The sequence below is a fragment of the Ranitomeya variabilis genome, chromosome 4 (assembly GCF_051348905.1).
Source record: "Ranitomeya variabilis isolate aRanVar5 chromosome 4, aRanVar5.hap1, whole genome shotgun sequence".
Taxonomy (NCBI): Eukaryota; Metazoa; Chordata; class Amphibia; order Anura; family Dendrobatidae; genus Ranitomeya; species Ranitomeya variabilis.
Genome location: NC_135235.1, coordinates 176587044 through 176603164, shown reverse-complemented (window position 1 = coordinate 176603164; position 16121 = coordinate 176587044). Strand labels below are relative to the sequence as shown.

Sequence of the window (16121 nt, the reverse complement as noted above, 5' to 3'; positions counted from 1 at the left end):
ATATAAATATATATATATATCTCAATGACATATATATATACCTATACTATGTGTAGAGATTTATTCTATCTATTCTATTCTAACCGGTCAGTGTGATTTTACTGTAAACCGCGCTGAATTGCCGACTTTTCTATAGAACACCGGTATGTATTTCTAGCAAGTCACACTGATGGTCCGTGTGTAATCCGTATTTTTCTCACCCCCACAGACTTTCATTGGCGGATTTTCTGTGCAATACACTGACAAACACAGCATGCTGCGATTTTCTACGCCCGTAAAATACAGCTGAGAAATATACGGCAGATAGGAGCTGCCCCATAGAGAAACATTGGTCCGTGTGCAATGCGTAGTTTTTGCGCCTCTCATACGTCTGTAAAACTCTCTAGTGTGACTCCGGAATGACCCATTCTGTACTGCAAGTGAAATTAAAAGTCAAGTATCAAGTCTAAGGCTATATGCACACATTGCGGATTGGGGTGCAGAATTTTCTGCACAAAATCCGCATCTCCTGGCAGAAAACGCAGGTGCGGATTTAATGCATTTTTATGAGGATTTTGTGCGTTTTTGTTGTGGATTTGATGCGGATTTTGTGCGGATTTTCTGCGTTTTTTACCCCTGCGGATTTTAATAATGAAAGGGTTCAGAAACGCTGCAGATCCGCACAAAAGAAGTGACATGCTACTTCTTTTCATCCGCAGCGGTTTTCATGCGGAATTTTCCGCACCATTAGCACAGCATTTTTTTTTTCTATTGATTTACATTGATTTCATGTGGGAACACCATGAAGAAGCCTCCAAGGGATAAATGTCACGCCGGTCTTAATCTACGGCCGGGGTCACACTTGCAACTGCAATGCGAGAAACTGGCGCGAGTCTCTCGCCTCAATACCCGGCACTGTTGCCGGTGGTTTGCATTGGAGCGTTCAGCTGCATAGAAATAAATGCAGCCGCACGCTCCGGTCCCGAGTGCCAGTGCCCGGTATTGAGGAGAGAGACTACTGTGAGTTTCTCCCATTGCAGTCGCAAGTGTGACACCGGCCTAGGGATTTTCATTGCCGGCACCCTCTGCTCTTCATTCCAAATACACAATGGGTATGTGCACACATTCAGTATTTGAATACAGATTTAAATCTGTTGCAAATCTGCATGTAAATCTGTACGTAAATAATCAGCATGTGAATAAAACTGCAGGATTTTCATTCACTTTACTGTTACTGGGAAATCCTTCTGTTTTTGTGACAAAGTGCGCAAAAACACTGCAACAAAAAACACAAGATGTGCACAGACTGTGACAGATCGGCATTACAATGACTTGGTCGTGGAGCCAGTGGCATGACCATTTCTCCAAAATATCCCTCTTTTTTCATAATTTGAATGCCATTAACATGTCTATCCATCCTGTGATTTGCACAATTTCAATAATGTTGCTTCTTTCTATAGGAATTTCCATGTTGAGGAGTGTATATTATATAAATGTTCTCACTTAAACACAGATTTTTATGTGAATTTGCCATGTAAAAATGATCCAGCACCTTGGCTGACAGCACTGTCACAGTGTTAACCACATACTTACTGGTAGAAATCTGCTTCCTTTGCAGCCTCCTCACACTTTTTAAGTGCTTTGGAGTGCTGGCTCTGTAATGCCTCCAGTTCTGACATCGCTTTCATACACTGCACCTTTAATCGTTCATAGTCCGGTGTAACTTTGGGGCTTGGTCTGTATAAAAATTAGAACAAAGACATTTTTTTCAACATCAGTCTTTCATATGTCTAAAATATTAGGAATAAAAAAAACTGTAAGCTGTGCTACAACACTTTTAAGAACATTGCAATAAATAAATGATGGCTAGGTAATCTTCTCTACTGTTACCTGCAGTCATCAAATGTTGAGCCAGGAGAGGACAAAGCCAGTCGTTTCCGAAGCTCATCTCGTTCACGTGTCACTTGCCTCAACTGTGACAGTATGGTGTCCAACTTCTCACTCATAAGACGGCCATCAGTGGTAGATAAGGGAGGAGAGGAAGCCTTATTAGTCGTACCTGTAAGAATGTATTTAGAAAAAATAAGCATTTTAATCTATCACTAACCATAACAAGGAAAATATTGGATATATCAGTTACCTAGGGTGACAGATAAAGGTAACCATGAATGGCCAGATAAATTTTTTTGTGCCAATTACATTTTGAAAGGAAGATAGAATTTAAAAACCTTTACTGAGAGGTCTCCTATTTTTCACAGACAAGAAAAAGATAACACACATAGAAACATTGCTACCTAAAGAGAAATAATTTCTTGCTGAAGATCCATTAAAGAGGTTGTGCGGTGTGTCTATTATACCTGTTATACTGTTATTTCCAAATATCTATCAATGTCTGGGTAACAGACTATATCCTTGAATAAGTATGAGAAAAGAAAAGTATATTATTAAGTTTTATAATATCAGTACATTTTGCAATGATAAGGTTGTGAAGGTCTTGAGACAGCTCACTTTACCCATCATGAGGTGTTTCTTGTGTGGCTCCTTGGTAATGAGACACCTTTTTATAGGCCATCAGTTGAACAAGCAGATATTCTTTTCACTAAGTGGCAGGATTGCTTTCTTATTACTGATAGATTTTCACTCTGGTCATGACTTTCCATGGCTTTTTGCACCTCTCTTTCTTTATGTGTACAATACTTCTTCCCTGTGTCATTTCTCATTATCACACATAACTTAATTAATGTACATCTATGGTTTGATTTCTTTGCCTCTGTGATTGGATGGCTTGTTTCTGACATGTGGTGAAAATTCCATGGCAATAGCACCTTTATCAATATACTAGCTGTACTACCCGGCTTCGCCCGGGTTAATAACTGCTGTTAGCAAAATAGAATGTGTTAACAAAAATGTATTCTGCACACAAAAACCAAATAACAAATAGATAGAAATGTAATTATTAAAAGGCAAAAACTAAGTTAATAGAAGCACTTCACAACATATATTTCAACACCAGAGATATTCCACACAGATTTAACTAAATTGGCCAAGTAATATGAAGTAATCTTCTACTACTTATTCGAGAGCCTTTTGATAAACGACATTCTTAGTTTTTCCTTCAGGTGCAAAGACGAACAAATTTTTAGCTGTTCCAACTCTTGAACAGGCCACATAAAGCTGACCATGAGAAAAGCATGGAGATTGTAAATCGATTCCAACTACTTTCAAGGACTGTCCCAGAGCCTTGTTGATGGACATAGCAAATGCCAGTCAAACAGGAAACTAGAGGTGGTTATAATCAAAAGGCAAATCAGATGGAATGAGAGGAATTGTTGGAATAAAAACATCTTCTCCTGTGGCACATCCTGTCAAAATGGTTGCCTCAATTACATGTGGAAACAGGTTCTTAGTCAAGAGTCTTGTTCCATTACACAGCTTTGGTGGATCCAAATTTCTCAATAGCAGAATAGGTGCTCCAGGTTTTAGAAAGAGGTTATGAGGAGGAAGTCCATGTGGCTCGAAGGAATTGAGGAACTCAGTTGGATAAAATAATGCTTGAGCAGGGTCTATTACTGTATCCGCTGACTTGTAGGTTATGCACAAACCTGGAAGGAGATTTAGAATTTGAAGATTGATCTCGTGCGCAGCTGGAGATCGCGGCGGCCATTTTCCTGAAGCCGAGATCTCAATCTGCAAACTCAGCTTCAGGAAAATGGCCGCCGCGATCTCCATCTGCGCACGCGCGGCCTCCCGCGGCCATTTTCCTGAAGCCCCAGGAAGCAGAAAACTCAATCTGCGCATGCGCGGCCTCAGGAAGATGGCCGCCGCCACCGGGAAAACCATACCTCACCCAGCTCTGCTGCTCTCCTTCAATACCGGGCCGCAGATTCACTTCAAATGTGGACGGGACCCTGCTCACGACATACCGGTCACCGCGCCACATCATCCCCGCACCTCTGTCACCGCCACAATGCCGGTAAGCCTACGTTCAAACTATAAGACGCACCCCCCATTTTCCTCACAATTTTTTTGCGGGAAAAGTGCGTCTAATAGTCGGAAAAATACATTGTGATTTTCTGATGAGATTAGTCATTTTTGAAAGTTTCTGTTTGAAAATCCGAGCAATAAGGTCATGGCGATTCACTGTTTTTTGGCCCGGCAACAGGTGCCCTCCAATTTCCTCCCAGGAAGGATTGCAAGTAAAGGTGATGAAAAGATCTGGACGGCCATACTTTCTCACATAAGTCATTGCATCCTGTGTGTATTCATGCATGCGTTATGGGCTTCCATTGACAGTTGATTGAAGAATAACCATTTTCCCCAACTCTTTTGGATCAGTATAATTTGCAACAGCATCTCTAAGGTGAATATATTCCTGTGCCCTGAGCTTCTTTTGATTTAGTCGGATAGATAAAAGACGTTCACTCTCAATCTTTGCATACATGTCAGCAATAAATTGGTGGAAGAGGTGTTTGCATTTCAAGAGGTGATTTTCCTCTTCAAATCTTGTCATGATTCTAAATGCATAGAAGTGCATGGCAGACTTTTTCTCCTGAAGGGTTGCCTGTTGTTGGATCTGTCTGAGGTATTCCAAAGTTATAGCCATCCTGTCCCTGCCAAAAGATGATTGGATATTGCAGACCATCATAGGACCTGTGAGTTTCTGCTACTCGTTGCAAACTATTGTTCCTTTTCTGAAGCACAATGTCACGGCTTTAAAAATCATCACAATCAAGATGGCTACCTCATCAAATGTGGGAGCACTGAAACGTCGGTGATGTTCACCTTGTGGTGTTTTGTCAGCTCGAATGACAACCTTGTAATCGTCATTGGTCATGCATTCAAGTGCAGTCTTGAAAAGTTGAACATATGGATTGTTGGAGTGAAGGAACTACTGCAAAATAGTGACAATATCAAGGCAAGTGTTAGGAATTAAAGAGCATCTCCGCTGAGCCTCTGCTTCTGCATTTCCCATGAAGAAGAGTTGAAGAAATTGAGGTTCTGCTCCTTGTAATGGAAGCAGTGAGACAATTGAGTGGTAAACCTGTCCTTGAACTTTAAATGTCGGCATAAATCCTGTTGTAAACATTTCTTTTGTTGCACCAAATGATGTCTTTTGGAAGCAGGAGTTGTACTTCCTGATGTTGTCCAAGTAATGCTTTGATATTGTAATGGTACCTGTCATCAGAGACGTTAGGGGATCTGGTGGTGACAGGAGGAGGTGGAAGTTTTATCTTGCCATTTGCACAGCTTTCCATTTCACGGCACTGCAGTACATGCAGACCACATCCATTTTCCTATCTGAACTTTAGGATTATCTTGATAGTTTATGTCTGACTGGTAACAGAAGGCAGCATGTTTCAAATCTCCAACCATTTCCTGTGCCCTGGTGGAAGAAATAGCAATTCTCTTAGTGGCAAGTCAGCCTTCTCTCTGCTGAGCTGAATCATTGGCCCTTGAGGAAGCAGCTCTTCTTCTCTTATCTGCAAACCTCGCTTCCCTCTCCTCAGAAAGTTCATTGGCTCTAGCGGAAACAGTTCTTGTTCTCTTGTCTGCAAGCCTCGCTTCCCTCTCCTCAGAAAGTTCATTGGCCCTTGAGGAGGCAGCTCTTGTTTTCATGTCTGCAAGCCTCGCTTCCCTCTCAGAAAATGTATTGGCTCTTAAGGAAGCAGCTCTTGTTTTCAAGTCTGCAAGCCTTGCTTCCCTCTCCTCAGAAAGTTCATTGGCCCTTGAGGAAGCAGCTTTTGTTTTCATGTCTGCAAGCCTCGCTTCCCTCTCCTCAGAAAGTTCATTGGCTCTTGAGGAAGCAGCTTTTGTTTTCATGTCTGCAAGCCTTGCTTCCCTCTCCTCAGAAAGTTCTTTGGCCCTTGAGGAAGCAGCTCTTGTTCTCTTATCTGCAAGCCTCGCTTCCCTCTGCTCAGAAAGTTCATTGGCTCTTCAGGAAGCAACTGCTGTTTCTCATGTGTGTCAGCTTTGTTTCTCGGTCTTCGCATTTTTCATTGGCCCGTAAAGCAGCTTTTCTTTTCGCATTAGCTGACATTCGTGCCATGGACTTCCTTTTCTTATGAGGCATTATTGTGGTAAAAAATAGTCTGTAACTGGCAGTTTTTATATCCTCTCACATAGAGGTAATGACATCAGCCTTTGCACCAACACACCCCAACTGACATGCTATTACCTCACATAAGCTTTGTTATACTGAGAATGTCCTTTGTTGCCTACATTAACCAATCAAAGCTCAGATTAATTAACCGTAGCAAAATAGAAGCTGAGCTGTGATTGGTTGCTATTCGCAGCCTGATAAATCTCCAGCCAACAGGAAGCCCTCCCCCCTGGCAGTATATATTAGCTCACACATACACATACACTGTGTTCCAAATTATTATGCACAAAGAGTTAAGGAGTGATAAGGTTAGAATTTTTTTGTTTGTCATTTAAACTCATTGATGGTGATGTGTGTCAGGGCTCTTTATATCACTGAAAGCAATTGCAGATACCTGTGCAAATTAGTTTGGCAGGTGTGTCCAAATAAAGGCAAGACTACTTAAGAAGGCTGTTCCACATTATTAAGCAGCCTACATTTTTTGCCAAAATGGGAAAGAAAAAGGATGTGTCGGCTGCTGAGAAGCAACAAATTGTGGAGTATTTAGGTCAAGGCATGACTACAATCAACATTGCCAAGACACTTCATCGTGATCATCGCACAATCAAGAAGTATGTAGCTGATTCCCAGCACACACGTGTGCGTGCTGATAAGGAAAAATTGAGGACTCTTTCCAACAGGCAATTGCGTAAGGTTAAAAGAGCAGCTGCAAAAATGCCTTGTCATAGCAGCAGACAAGTTTTTGAAGCTGCTGGTGCCTCCAACGTCCCCAGAACAACAAGATGCAGGGTCCTCCAGAGGTTTGCAGCTGTGCGTAAGTTATCCTGTCGACCACTTCTATCCACTGCACACAAGCAGAAACGGCTCCAGTGGGCCAAACGATACATGAAGACTGACTTCCAAACTGTTTTGTTCACCGATGAGTGCCGTGCAACGCTCGATGGTCCAGATAGATGGAGTGGAGGATGGCTGGTTGATGGACACCCCATGAAAACACAGCTAAGGCGCCAACAAGGAGGAGGTGGAGTAATGTTTTGAGCTGGAATCATGGGGAGAGAGATTGTCGGCCCCTTTATGATCCCTGAAGGGGTAAAGATGAACTCCATAATCTATGTGGAGTTTCTAAAACAACACTTCCTGCCATGGTTCAAGAGGAAGAACCGTGCTTTCCGCAGCAAGATCATTTTCATGCATGATAATGCACAGTCTCATGCTGCAAAAAACACATCTGCATCTCTGGCTGTTATGGGCATAAAATAGGACAAACTTATGGTGTGGCCACCATCTTCCCCTGACGTCAACCCCATTGAGAACCTCTGGAGCACATCAAAAGGAGTGTCTATGATGGCGGGAGGCAGTTCACATCTAAGCAACAGCTCTGGGAGGGTATTCTGTCCACATGCAAAACAATTGAAGCAGAATCCATCCAAAAACTGACAAATTCAATGGACGAGAGAGTTCAGAAGCTTCTTTCGAACAAGGGGTCCTATGTGCAAATGTAACATCACCTAGAATAAAGTTTTCACTTGAAAACTGTTTGATTTCATTTTGTAACAAGCTGATAATGCTTATAACTTCACAATTGACCATTTTTTTGTTCAAAATAAAAAAAAAAGGTTGAAAACTCTGCTGTGCATAATAATTTGGAACATGCATTTTGATTGTTTATTTTTTTTAAAAAAAGATACTGTTTTCATAGGCAGTTTGTTCCAAAACATTGCGATTATACTAGAATAATAGATGACTGGAAAATAACAATGACTGCAATTCAGATAGGTAATTTAGAGAAAATATGAGGAAATATTATTTGAATAATAATTTGGAACACAGTGTAATAGACAGGTCATGTGACTGACAGCTGCCATATTTTCTATATGGTACATTTGTTGCTCTTGTAGTTTGTCTGCTTATTAATCATATTTTTATTTTTGAAGGATAATACCAAACTTGTGTGTGTTTTAGGGCGAGTTTCATGTGTCAAATTGTGTGTGTTGAGTTGCGTTTGGCGACATGCATGTAGCGACTTTTGTGAGATGAGTTTTGTGTGGCGACATGCGTGTAGCAACTTTTTGTGTCGAGTTGCATGTGACAGGTTAGTGTAGCAAGTTGTGTGCAGCAAGTTTTGCGCATGGCGAGTTTTGCGCATGGCGAGTTTTATGTGTCGTGCGTTTTCAGTATGTGCAAGTTTTGTGTGAGGCAACTTTTGCATGTGTTTCAACTTTTGTGCATGTGGCAATTTTTCCGCGTGTGCAAGCTTTGCGTGTGGTGAGTTTTCTATGAGGTGAGTTTTGCACTTGTGGAGAGTTTTGCGTGAGCCTAGTTTTGCATGTGGTGAGTTTTGCATGTGGCGAGTTTTGAGTGGCGACTTTTGTGTTTCGACTTTTATGTGGCAAGGTTGGTGTATGTGTGGTGAAATGTGTGCTAAGGGTGGTATATGTGTTCAAGCACGTGGTAGTGTGTTGTGCATTGTGTGTGTGTTCATATCCCCGTGTGTGGTGAGTATCCCATGTCGGGGCTCCACCTTAGCAACTGTACGGTATATACTTGTGACTGTGAAAAAATGTTGTGGCTGTAGCTGCGACGGTGCAGATGCCAATCCCGAACATGCACACATACATACATACATACACACACACACATTCAGCTTCATATATTAGATTAACTTAAAATTGGTGACGTGTTCAATACTTATTTCACCCGCTGTATAGTGGGAAATCATCTTAATACTGGCCAATATTCGTAATGTAACAATGATGCTCCATGCAAGTAAGTAGTTTATTCTTGATGTAAACGACCATTACACCTAGGTAGGTCACAAGAAAAAAAGACAGGACTCAGACCAATGTTATTCAACGGGGCAGTGCAGATGAGTGTTTTTTTCTATTGAACGAATCTGCATGTGAAAAAAACAAAAATCGCAGAATGCACTAGTTTCTTCTATATGTCGGGACAGACTCCCCCTTTCAAATCTATGAGTGTGCAGAAAAAAGCAGATCCCACACAGGACATCAGTATAGCATCCGTTTATGCATACATTGCAATTCTGCAACATCAGAAACTGTAAATGGTTTTGTAAATTATTAATTAATGCTCCTATAAAAATAACAGTTTGCACATGTACTGTACATGGGACAAATGAGAAAAAAAATCACCCAAATTTTCTGGATGAAACTGACGATTTTTTATATGCTTGTATGAAGCCTGCCTAAGTTGGAAAGTTATGCTGCATTTTTATATTTATCTTTACTTTTAAAAAATAGAAGGCTGAAACTAGAAGAAAAGTATTCCTCAAAAGAAAATATTTTATTTCTGTTACATACCTGTTTTTGAGCTAAATTAATTGGTTCAGATATGTTTCTCTAGGTAAAAAGCAAATCAGTATCTCCCTGTAAGGCTACGTTCACATTAGAGTCTTTGGGCGCAGCATCGTCGACGCAACCCAAAACGCAATACACAACGCAGCGTTTTTTGACGCATGCGGCCAACGCAGAACAACCCAATAAAAATTTTAAAAAACACCATAAATTGCAAGCAAAAAAAAAAAATGTCACACACATAAAAAAACAAAACAAACAACAAACATTGCAAAGAATAAAAAAAATGGGAAGAGAAATTATATACTTACATCTCTTGAAGGCAGAGCTGTGTCTCGTGTACTCTCTGTTTCCAGACGTGCAGGCAAGTGAAATACAATGCAATCACCCTTTTTTTATATCTATGGGGTGGTCTTGTCACTGTCTAGACACTTCATCACTTGTTTTTTACTCAAAAGGCGCATGCGTCGAACAACGCGGGTCAACGCAGGCACCTGCGCCCTACGCGTTGTACATAGACAGTAATGTGTTTTTTTGGCGCATTTACGACGTTGCATGCGTTGTTTACCGGAAATGTGGCGCGGGAAAAATGCAACATGTAGCATCGGCCGCGCCCTGTCTGGTGCGCCCAAATGACGCATGCGTCGTACAATGCTTGACAACGCATACCGGCGTATGTCCATGCGCCCCCCATGTTAAAGATAGGGGCGCATGACGCATGCGTCGGTATCCATCGACGACGCTGCGCCCAAAGACGCTAATGTGAACGTAGCCTAATAGTGTCATAAATATCCTACACAACTGAGTAATAAGGAAACATAACATGAGCAGTGCATCCAGGCACACCTACTCATAGTACTTTGCTCTTCCAACTGGTGAATCAGACATTGCAGGAATAAAGGTTCTATAGCGTTACTGCTGACAATAAAGTCACAATTTAGGGCCTGAACAGAAAAGGCTCTTTTTTAATATGTTTACACTGCTCAAAAAAATGGAACAAGTACCATAAGCATGGCCGTTTAATATCAGCTTCAATAGATGGAATCTGTCCCTAAAAACCTCATACTGATTTTGCTTGAAAATATAGTAGAACAATACCTGCTACACAGATCCCCATGTATTACACAAACCACAAGTCACTGCAGAAAATATGTATCATTACTATGACTATGTACATATTATTAGATGAATACTTTAGGGGAAGATTATGTTGAAGGGGACACTCCACATGTATGACTGTATAATAAATCATGTGAACGTATATCGTGGCACAGCTGTAGTGGTGCTCAAAAGAAGGTTCCCACAACAGAATATGAATATAATAAATTTTGGCACTCAACTTGTCAAATGAAAAAGTTTTATTGGCAGTCACTGGTATAAACGTTTTGGTCAATATAGCTGAAGGATGGGTAAAGGGAAAACGGGAAAAAGGAAGAGGATAGGATAAACATGAAAGGAAATGAAAAATCATACCTCACTGCTGTACAGGAAAAATATATATATATTCACCGATGCATTAATCTAAATAATTTGTACAATAGGCACCATTCCCAGAGACTCGTTTTTAGTTTCCTTTGATGGGAAGGATCTATATACGTTTATCCCACACAATCAGGGGATTGAGTGCTTGAATTGTCTACTTACTCGATCAGACTTAGACCCCAACATCATCAATTTATGTTTGGAACTATTAACGGTGGTCCATACTCGCAATTACTTTTTGTTTGGAGACACCTACTACCTACAGGCACAAGGGACCGCAATGGGCTCGAATGTAGCGCCCCCATATCTCAACCTTCTCTTCAAAACCCATTGTACTGTATGGAAAAGATTAATCGATTATATCTTTTGCATATGGACAGGTCCTGCAGATACCCTAGATGAGTTTTTCAATACGCTTAACCAAGCTTGGCCGGGTCTTCACTTCACAATCACAAACGACACACACCAAGTTAGTTTTTTGGACACTTTGGTGTCAAAAGATGAAGAGGGAATTCTCAGTACAGATCTCTATGTTAAACCCACAGACCGTAAGAGTCGGCTTCACTGCATCCCAGTCTACATCCCATATCTACAAAGAAATCTATACCGCATTCACAATTTCAGAGGGTTGAACGCATAGTTACAGACCCCATCAGAAAGAAGGAGAGAAAGGATGAGATGTATCATAAGTTCAGGGAACGGGGTTACTCTCCAGAGTTATTACATAATGCTTTACAACCATCTATGTCCCCCAAACAACCTGTTACTGGACGGGTACCCTTTGTCCACACTTTTCATCCTTACGTTCATATCCTTCACCATACCATTAGGAAACAATGGAACCTCTTGAAAGAGGCACATCCTGAAATACCTGAATTCCAACAAAATTTTTTGCCTTGCTACAAACGTCCCTGCAATATTCTAGACACTCTCATCAAAGCAGACATCGGCTCGGGTCCACGAGTCTCCACACAGAGATTTTTATCCCTCCCTAAGACGGGTACATACCCGTGCTTACATTGTAACCAATGTGGTAATGTTTTGAAGGTGGATTACTTTTACCATCCACATTCAGGGAAACAATACAGGATAAGAGATTACAGTACCTGCAATACGTCACATGTGATTTATTCTATCAAATGCCCTTGTGGTCTCCTCTATAGTGGGGAGATATCACAACCCATTAAAGATTGTATCAGTAAACATAAATCCACCATTAGATGCAAGAACAAACTATTACCTTTACCCCATCATTTTATCAATGCGGGTCACACCATACCTCAATTAAAATTTCAAGTAATTGAGCAAGTCCCGTAAACCAGATGGGGTGATAACCGTATCCAGACTCTCAAAAGAAGGGAAGCGTTCTGGGTACATGAGTTGGAGACCCTGTCCCCTAGGGGTCCCATCAGGCAGGCGACACCACTATCCACCATCGGTAAGAGACACTTATGTAGCTTTTTTCTATCATAGAGCGATCACCCCCTCTTGTTGTGACATGTACTATTTTTGACATACAGATAGGGGCAACTACTCTATTGGTCCAGTACATGGATCTGAGAAGTGCATAGGATTATATAGGGTATGTATGCAAGCTCTCCCCATATGGACTAATTGCTCCCATTGGCTTTACTACATTTATAGCACTCCCTTATTTTCCTCAGGTCCATTTTTTTTCATAGACATGTGAAGTCAATTCGCCTGCAACAGATTGATATGGGTAAGATTTATTCCTAGATCATGCGTCACTCTTTTATACAGTATATATGATATTTACTTGACCCATAGTCTGTATTTTTATCTCGTGATAGAATCGAATCCTCACAGATTTTAGAGGATCAAGATGGGACCTTCACATTAATCACTCTTGACCAACACTAAGCAATAGGTTGGTCCCCTCACCCTCATACACCCTTTTTTGATACTTCTCATTACATATTAGTGATTTTATGACACTGCTACTTTCTAGCAGGCTCGGACTGGCCTACCGGAGAACCGGAGGATTCTCCGGTGGGCCCAGGCACTGACACCTGCTGGCATACTGGCCAGCAGCTGCCTAGGGCCCCCACTGCTCACGTGACCGCTCACGCAGGAAGAAGGTGCTGCGCCGGGAGTCGGGACAGAGCCAGATGGATGTCTGCACGGTCGCGCGGTGAGTATGAGGGACGGGGGGACGGAGGGATGAAGGAGGACATAAGCCGGCGCGCCATGCAAGATGGGAGCAAGAGCGGGAGCGGGGGGGTGGAGAGATAAGTCATGCATACAGGGGGGGAATATGAGCCATGCATACAGGAGGGGGAATATGAGCCATGCATACAGGAGGGGGAATATGAGCCATGCATACAGGGGGGAATATGAGCCATGCATACAGGGGGGGAATATGAGCCATGCATACAGGGGGGATATGAGCCATGCATATGGGATGGGAGGGAGATGAGCCATGCATACAGGAGGGGGGAATATGAGCAATGCATACAGGAGGGGGAATTTGAGCCATGCATACAAGGGGGGGGGGGGGGAATATGAGCCATGCATACAGGAGGGGGAATATGAGCCATGCATACAGGAGGGGGGGTGGAGAGATGAGCCATGCATACAGGGGGGGATATGAGCCATGCATACAGGAGGGGGGTGTGTGGAGAGATGAGCCATGCATACAGGAGGGGGAATATGAGCCATGCACACGGGGGGAATATGAGCCATGCATACAGGGGGGGGGGATATGAGCCATGCATACAGGTGGGGAATATGAGCCATACATACAGGGGGGGGGGGAATATGAGCCATGCATACAGGAGGGGGGGATATGAGCCATGCAAATGGGATGGGAGGGAGATGAGCCATGCATACAGGAGGGGGGGTCATTATACAGTATTGAGCATCATGTGGGATCCTTATACAGTATGGAGAACTGTGTGTGGCCATTATACAGTATTGTTGAGCATCATGTGTGGCCAATGGACATTATACAGTATGGAGCATCATGTGTGGCCGTTATACAGTATGGAGCATCATGTGTGGCCATTATACAGTATGGAGCACTATGTGTGGCCATTATACAGTATGGAGCACTGTGTGGCCATTATACAGTATGGAGCATCATGTGTGGCCATTATACAGTATGGAGCATCATGTGTGGTGGCCGTTATACAGTATTGAGTATGTGTGGCCATTATACAGTATGGAGAACTGTGTGGCCATTATACAGTATGGAGCATCATGTGTGGCCATTATACAGTATGGAGCATCATGTGTGGTGGCCGTTATACAGTATTGAGTATGTGTGGCCATTATACAGTATGGAGAACTGTGTGTGGCCATTATACAGTATGGAGCATCATGTGTGGTGGCCGTTATACAGTATTGAGTATCATGTGTGGCCATTATACAGTATGGAGCACTGTGTGGCCATATTTTTTTGTTTATAATTATTTTATATAAAACAGTGTGATCAGCAGTGCTAAATGGCTGTGGTTGGGACGTGGATATGGGTATGACTAGTTGTGAAATGGGTGCGGTCAGAGGCGTGGCCTAAAATTTGCCGCGGCGCACTACGCGTGCCGCAAACTTTATACCTCCTTCCCTTCTTCAAAAGTTGGGAGGTATGGTACCACATTTGCCAGATCACGGCAAGTGCCGCAAATCCCATAGGGAATGAATGAGGCCGAACGCAGTGTTGCCGTAAGTGATCCGTTACACGGCAGATGCAGAAAAACTGCCAGATCTGCTGCAAAAGGCGACTTTCACATCAGCGATTCTTGCCAAAGTCACTGCCGATAGTGTCATACTCACCAATGGGGGAGGCAGCACTAAAAGTGCCTAGGGCAGCAGAAACTCTAAATACGGCCCTGGGGGGCTACATTATATTCTGTGGGGGGACTGCATTATACTCAGGGTACTACATTATATTATGGGGGCTACATCATACTATATGAGGGGGCTACAGTATACTCTATGGGGGGGCTGCATTATATTCTGTGGTGGAACTGCATTCTCTCAGGGGACTACATTATATTCTGTGGTGGGTTGCATTATACTATATGAGGGGGGCTGCATTATACCCTATGGGGGTGCTACATTATATTCTAAGGTGGGGACTGCGTCATACCTGAGGGGGTCGCATTATATTTTGTGGAGTGCTGCATTATATTCTATGAGAGGGGACCGCATTATATTTTATGAGGGGGCCACATTATATTCTGTGAGGGGGCTACCCCAACCCTTGCTACATAATTAAGACGTGAACTACCTTATATTATACCCTGATATTAGCGCTTTTTACCGCACAATTGGTGGTCTTGTATCTATTTCTATGTAACTACATAGTGGGCCCCAAGAATGATTTTCTCTGGTGGACCCAAGGTGCTCCAGTCCGACGCTGCTTTCTAGGATCCATCCTAGGACCTTCTACTGTTTTGGCGTCAGCCACGTGTATATTTTTCCTGTACAGCGGTGAGGTATGATTTTTCATTTCCTTTCATGTTTACCCTATCCTCTTCCTTTTCCCGTTTTCCTTTTACCCATCCTTCACCATTTTTGCACAATGTTGTCGTATTAGTTTCATGATGTTAGCCGCATGGTTGTTATTCCTATGAATATTGATTGTACATTTTTCTGCTCTTTGAATTTCTGCAGTGTACTGAGGAAGGTCAGCTATATTGACCAAAATGTTTATACCAGTGACTGCCAATATAACTTTTTCATTTGAAAAGTTGAGTGTCAAAATTTATTATATGTATAATAAATCATGGCTGGTGACCCCATCAACTAAATAAGGGCTATTTCTGATTTAATTTTAGAGATCTTGTGTGTTCCTGTGGAGGGTATAATAAAGGAAGGTATGTAAAATTACATGGAGGTGCTCCTGCAATAATGGGCCATTATATTATTATTACCCCTTTGACAACGTGCAAGGTGTCTATTTTCTAAAAATATATATGGGAATATAAAATGAAAATTCTATTATTTAATTCAGGTTTTGTGTTTTGTATAAGTGTGAAAACTGTTCCAAGCCCCTGGTCATGAAGGTGTTAAGCTAGTATGCACAGATTCTTTAATCTATCGACAGATTTTACTATTAGTTTCTTGACTATATAGTTGCAAATGCCAGAAGGGCCTGTCTGGTCATGGGCTGCCTTGTCTGCTATGTTGTTAGTAGAATCAGTGTTCTCAAGGCACCCATACTGTTAAGAGTAGTAATGGAGCACAAAGTCGCTGACTCAGTCACTTACCCCAGCGGTAATGGA

The 16121-nt window shown here is 42.2% G+C and overlaps 1 protein-coding gene and 1 long non-coding RNA gene across 4 annotated transcripts in view; one reads left to right on the top strand and one right to left on the bottom strand.

Annotated features, from left to right (window-relative positions):
• LOC143770124 (uncharacterized) overlaps positions 1–16121 on the top strand; it is a 114480-nt gene that overhangs the window by 10037 nt on the left and 88322 nt on the right. The window lies entirely within an intron of this gene.
• The window catches only part of DLG5 (discs large MAGUK scaffold protein 5), a 491099-nt gene that overhangs the window by 389812 nt on the left and 85166 nt on the right, over positions 1–16121 (bottom strand). For all 3 annotated transcript variants that reach the window (XM_077259413.1, XM_077259411.1, XM_077259412.1), the window contains exons 3-4: positions 1870–2038; positions 1573–1716 (exon numbers count right to left, since the gene is read on the bottom strand). In XM_077259413.1, coding sequence (XP_077115528.1) covers positions 1573–1716; positions 1870–2038 — 313 coding nt within the window. The remainder of the gene's footprint in view (positions 1–1572; positions 1717–1869; positions 2039–16121) is intronic.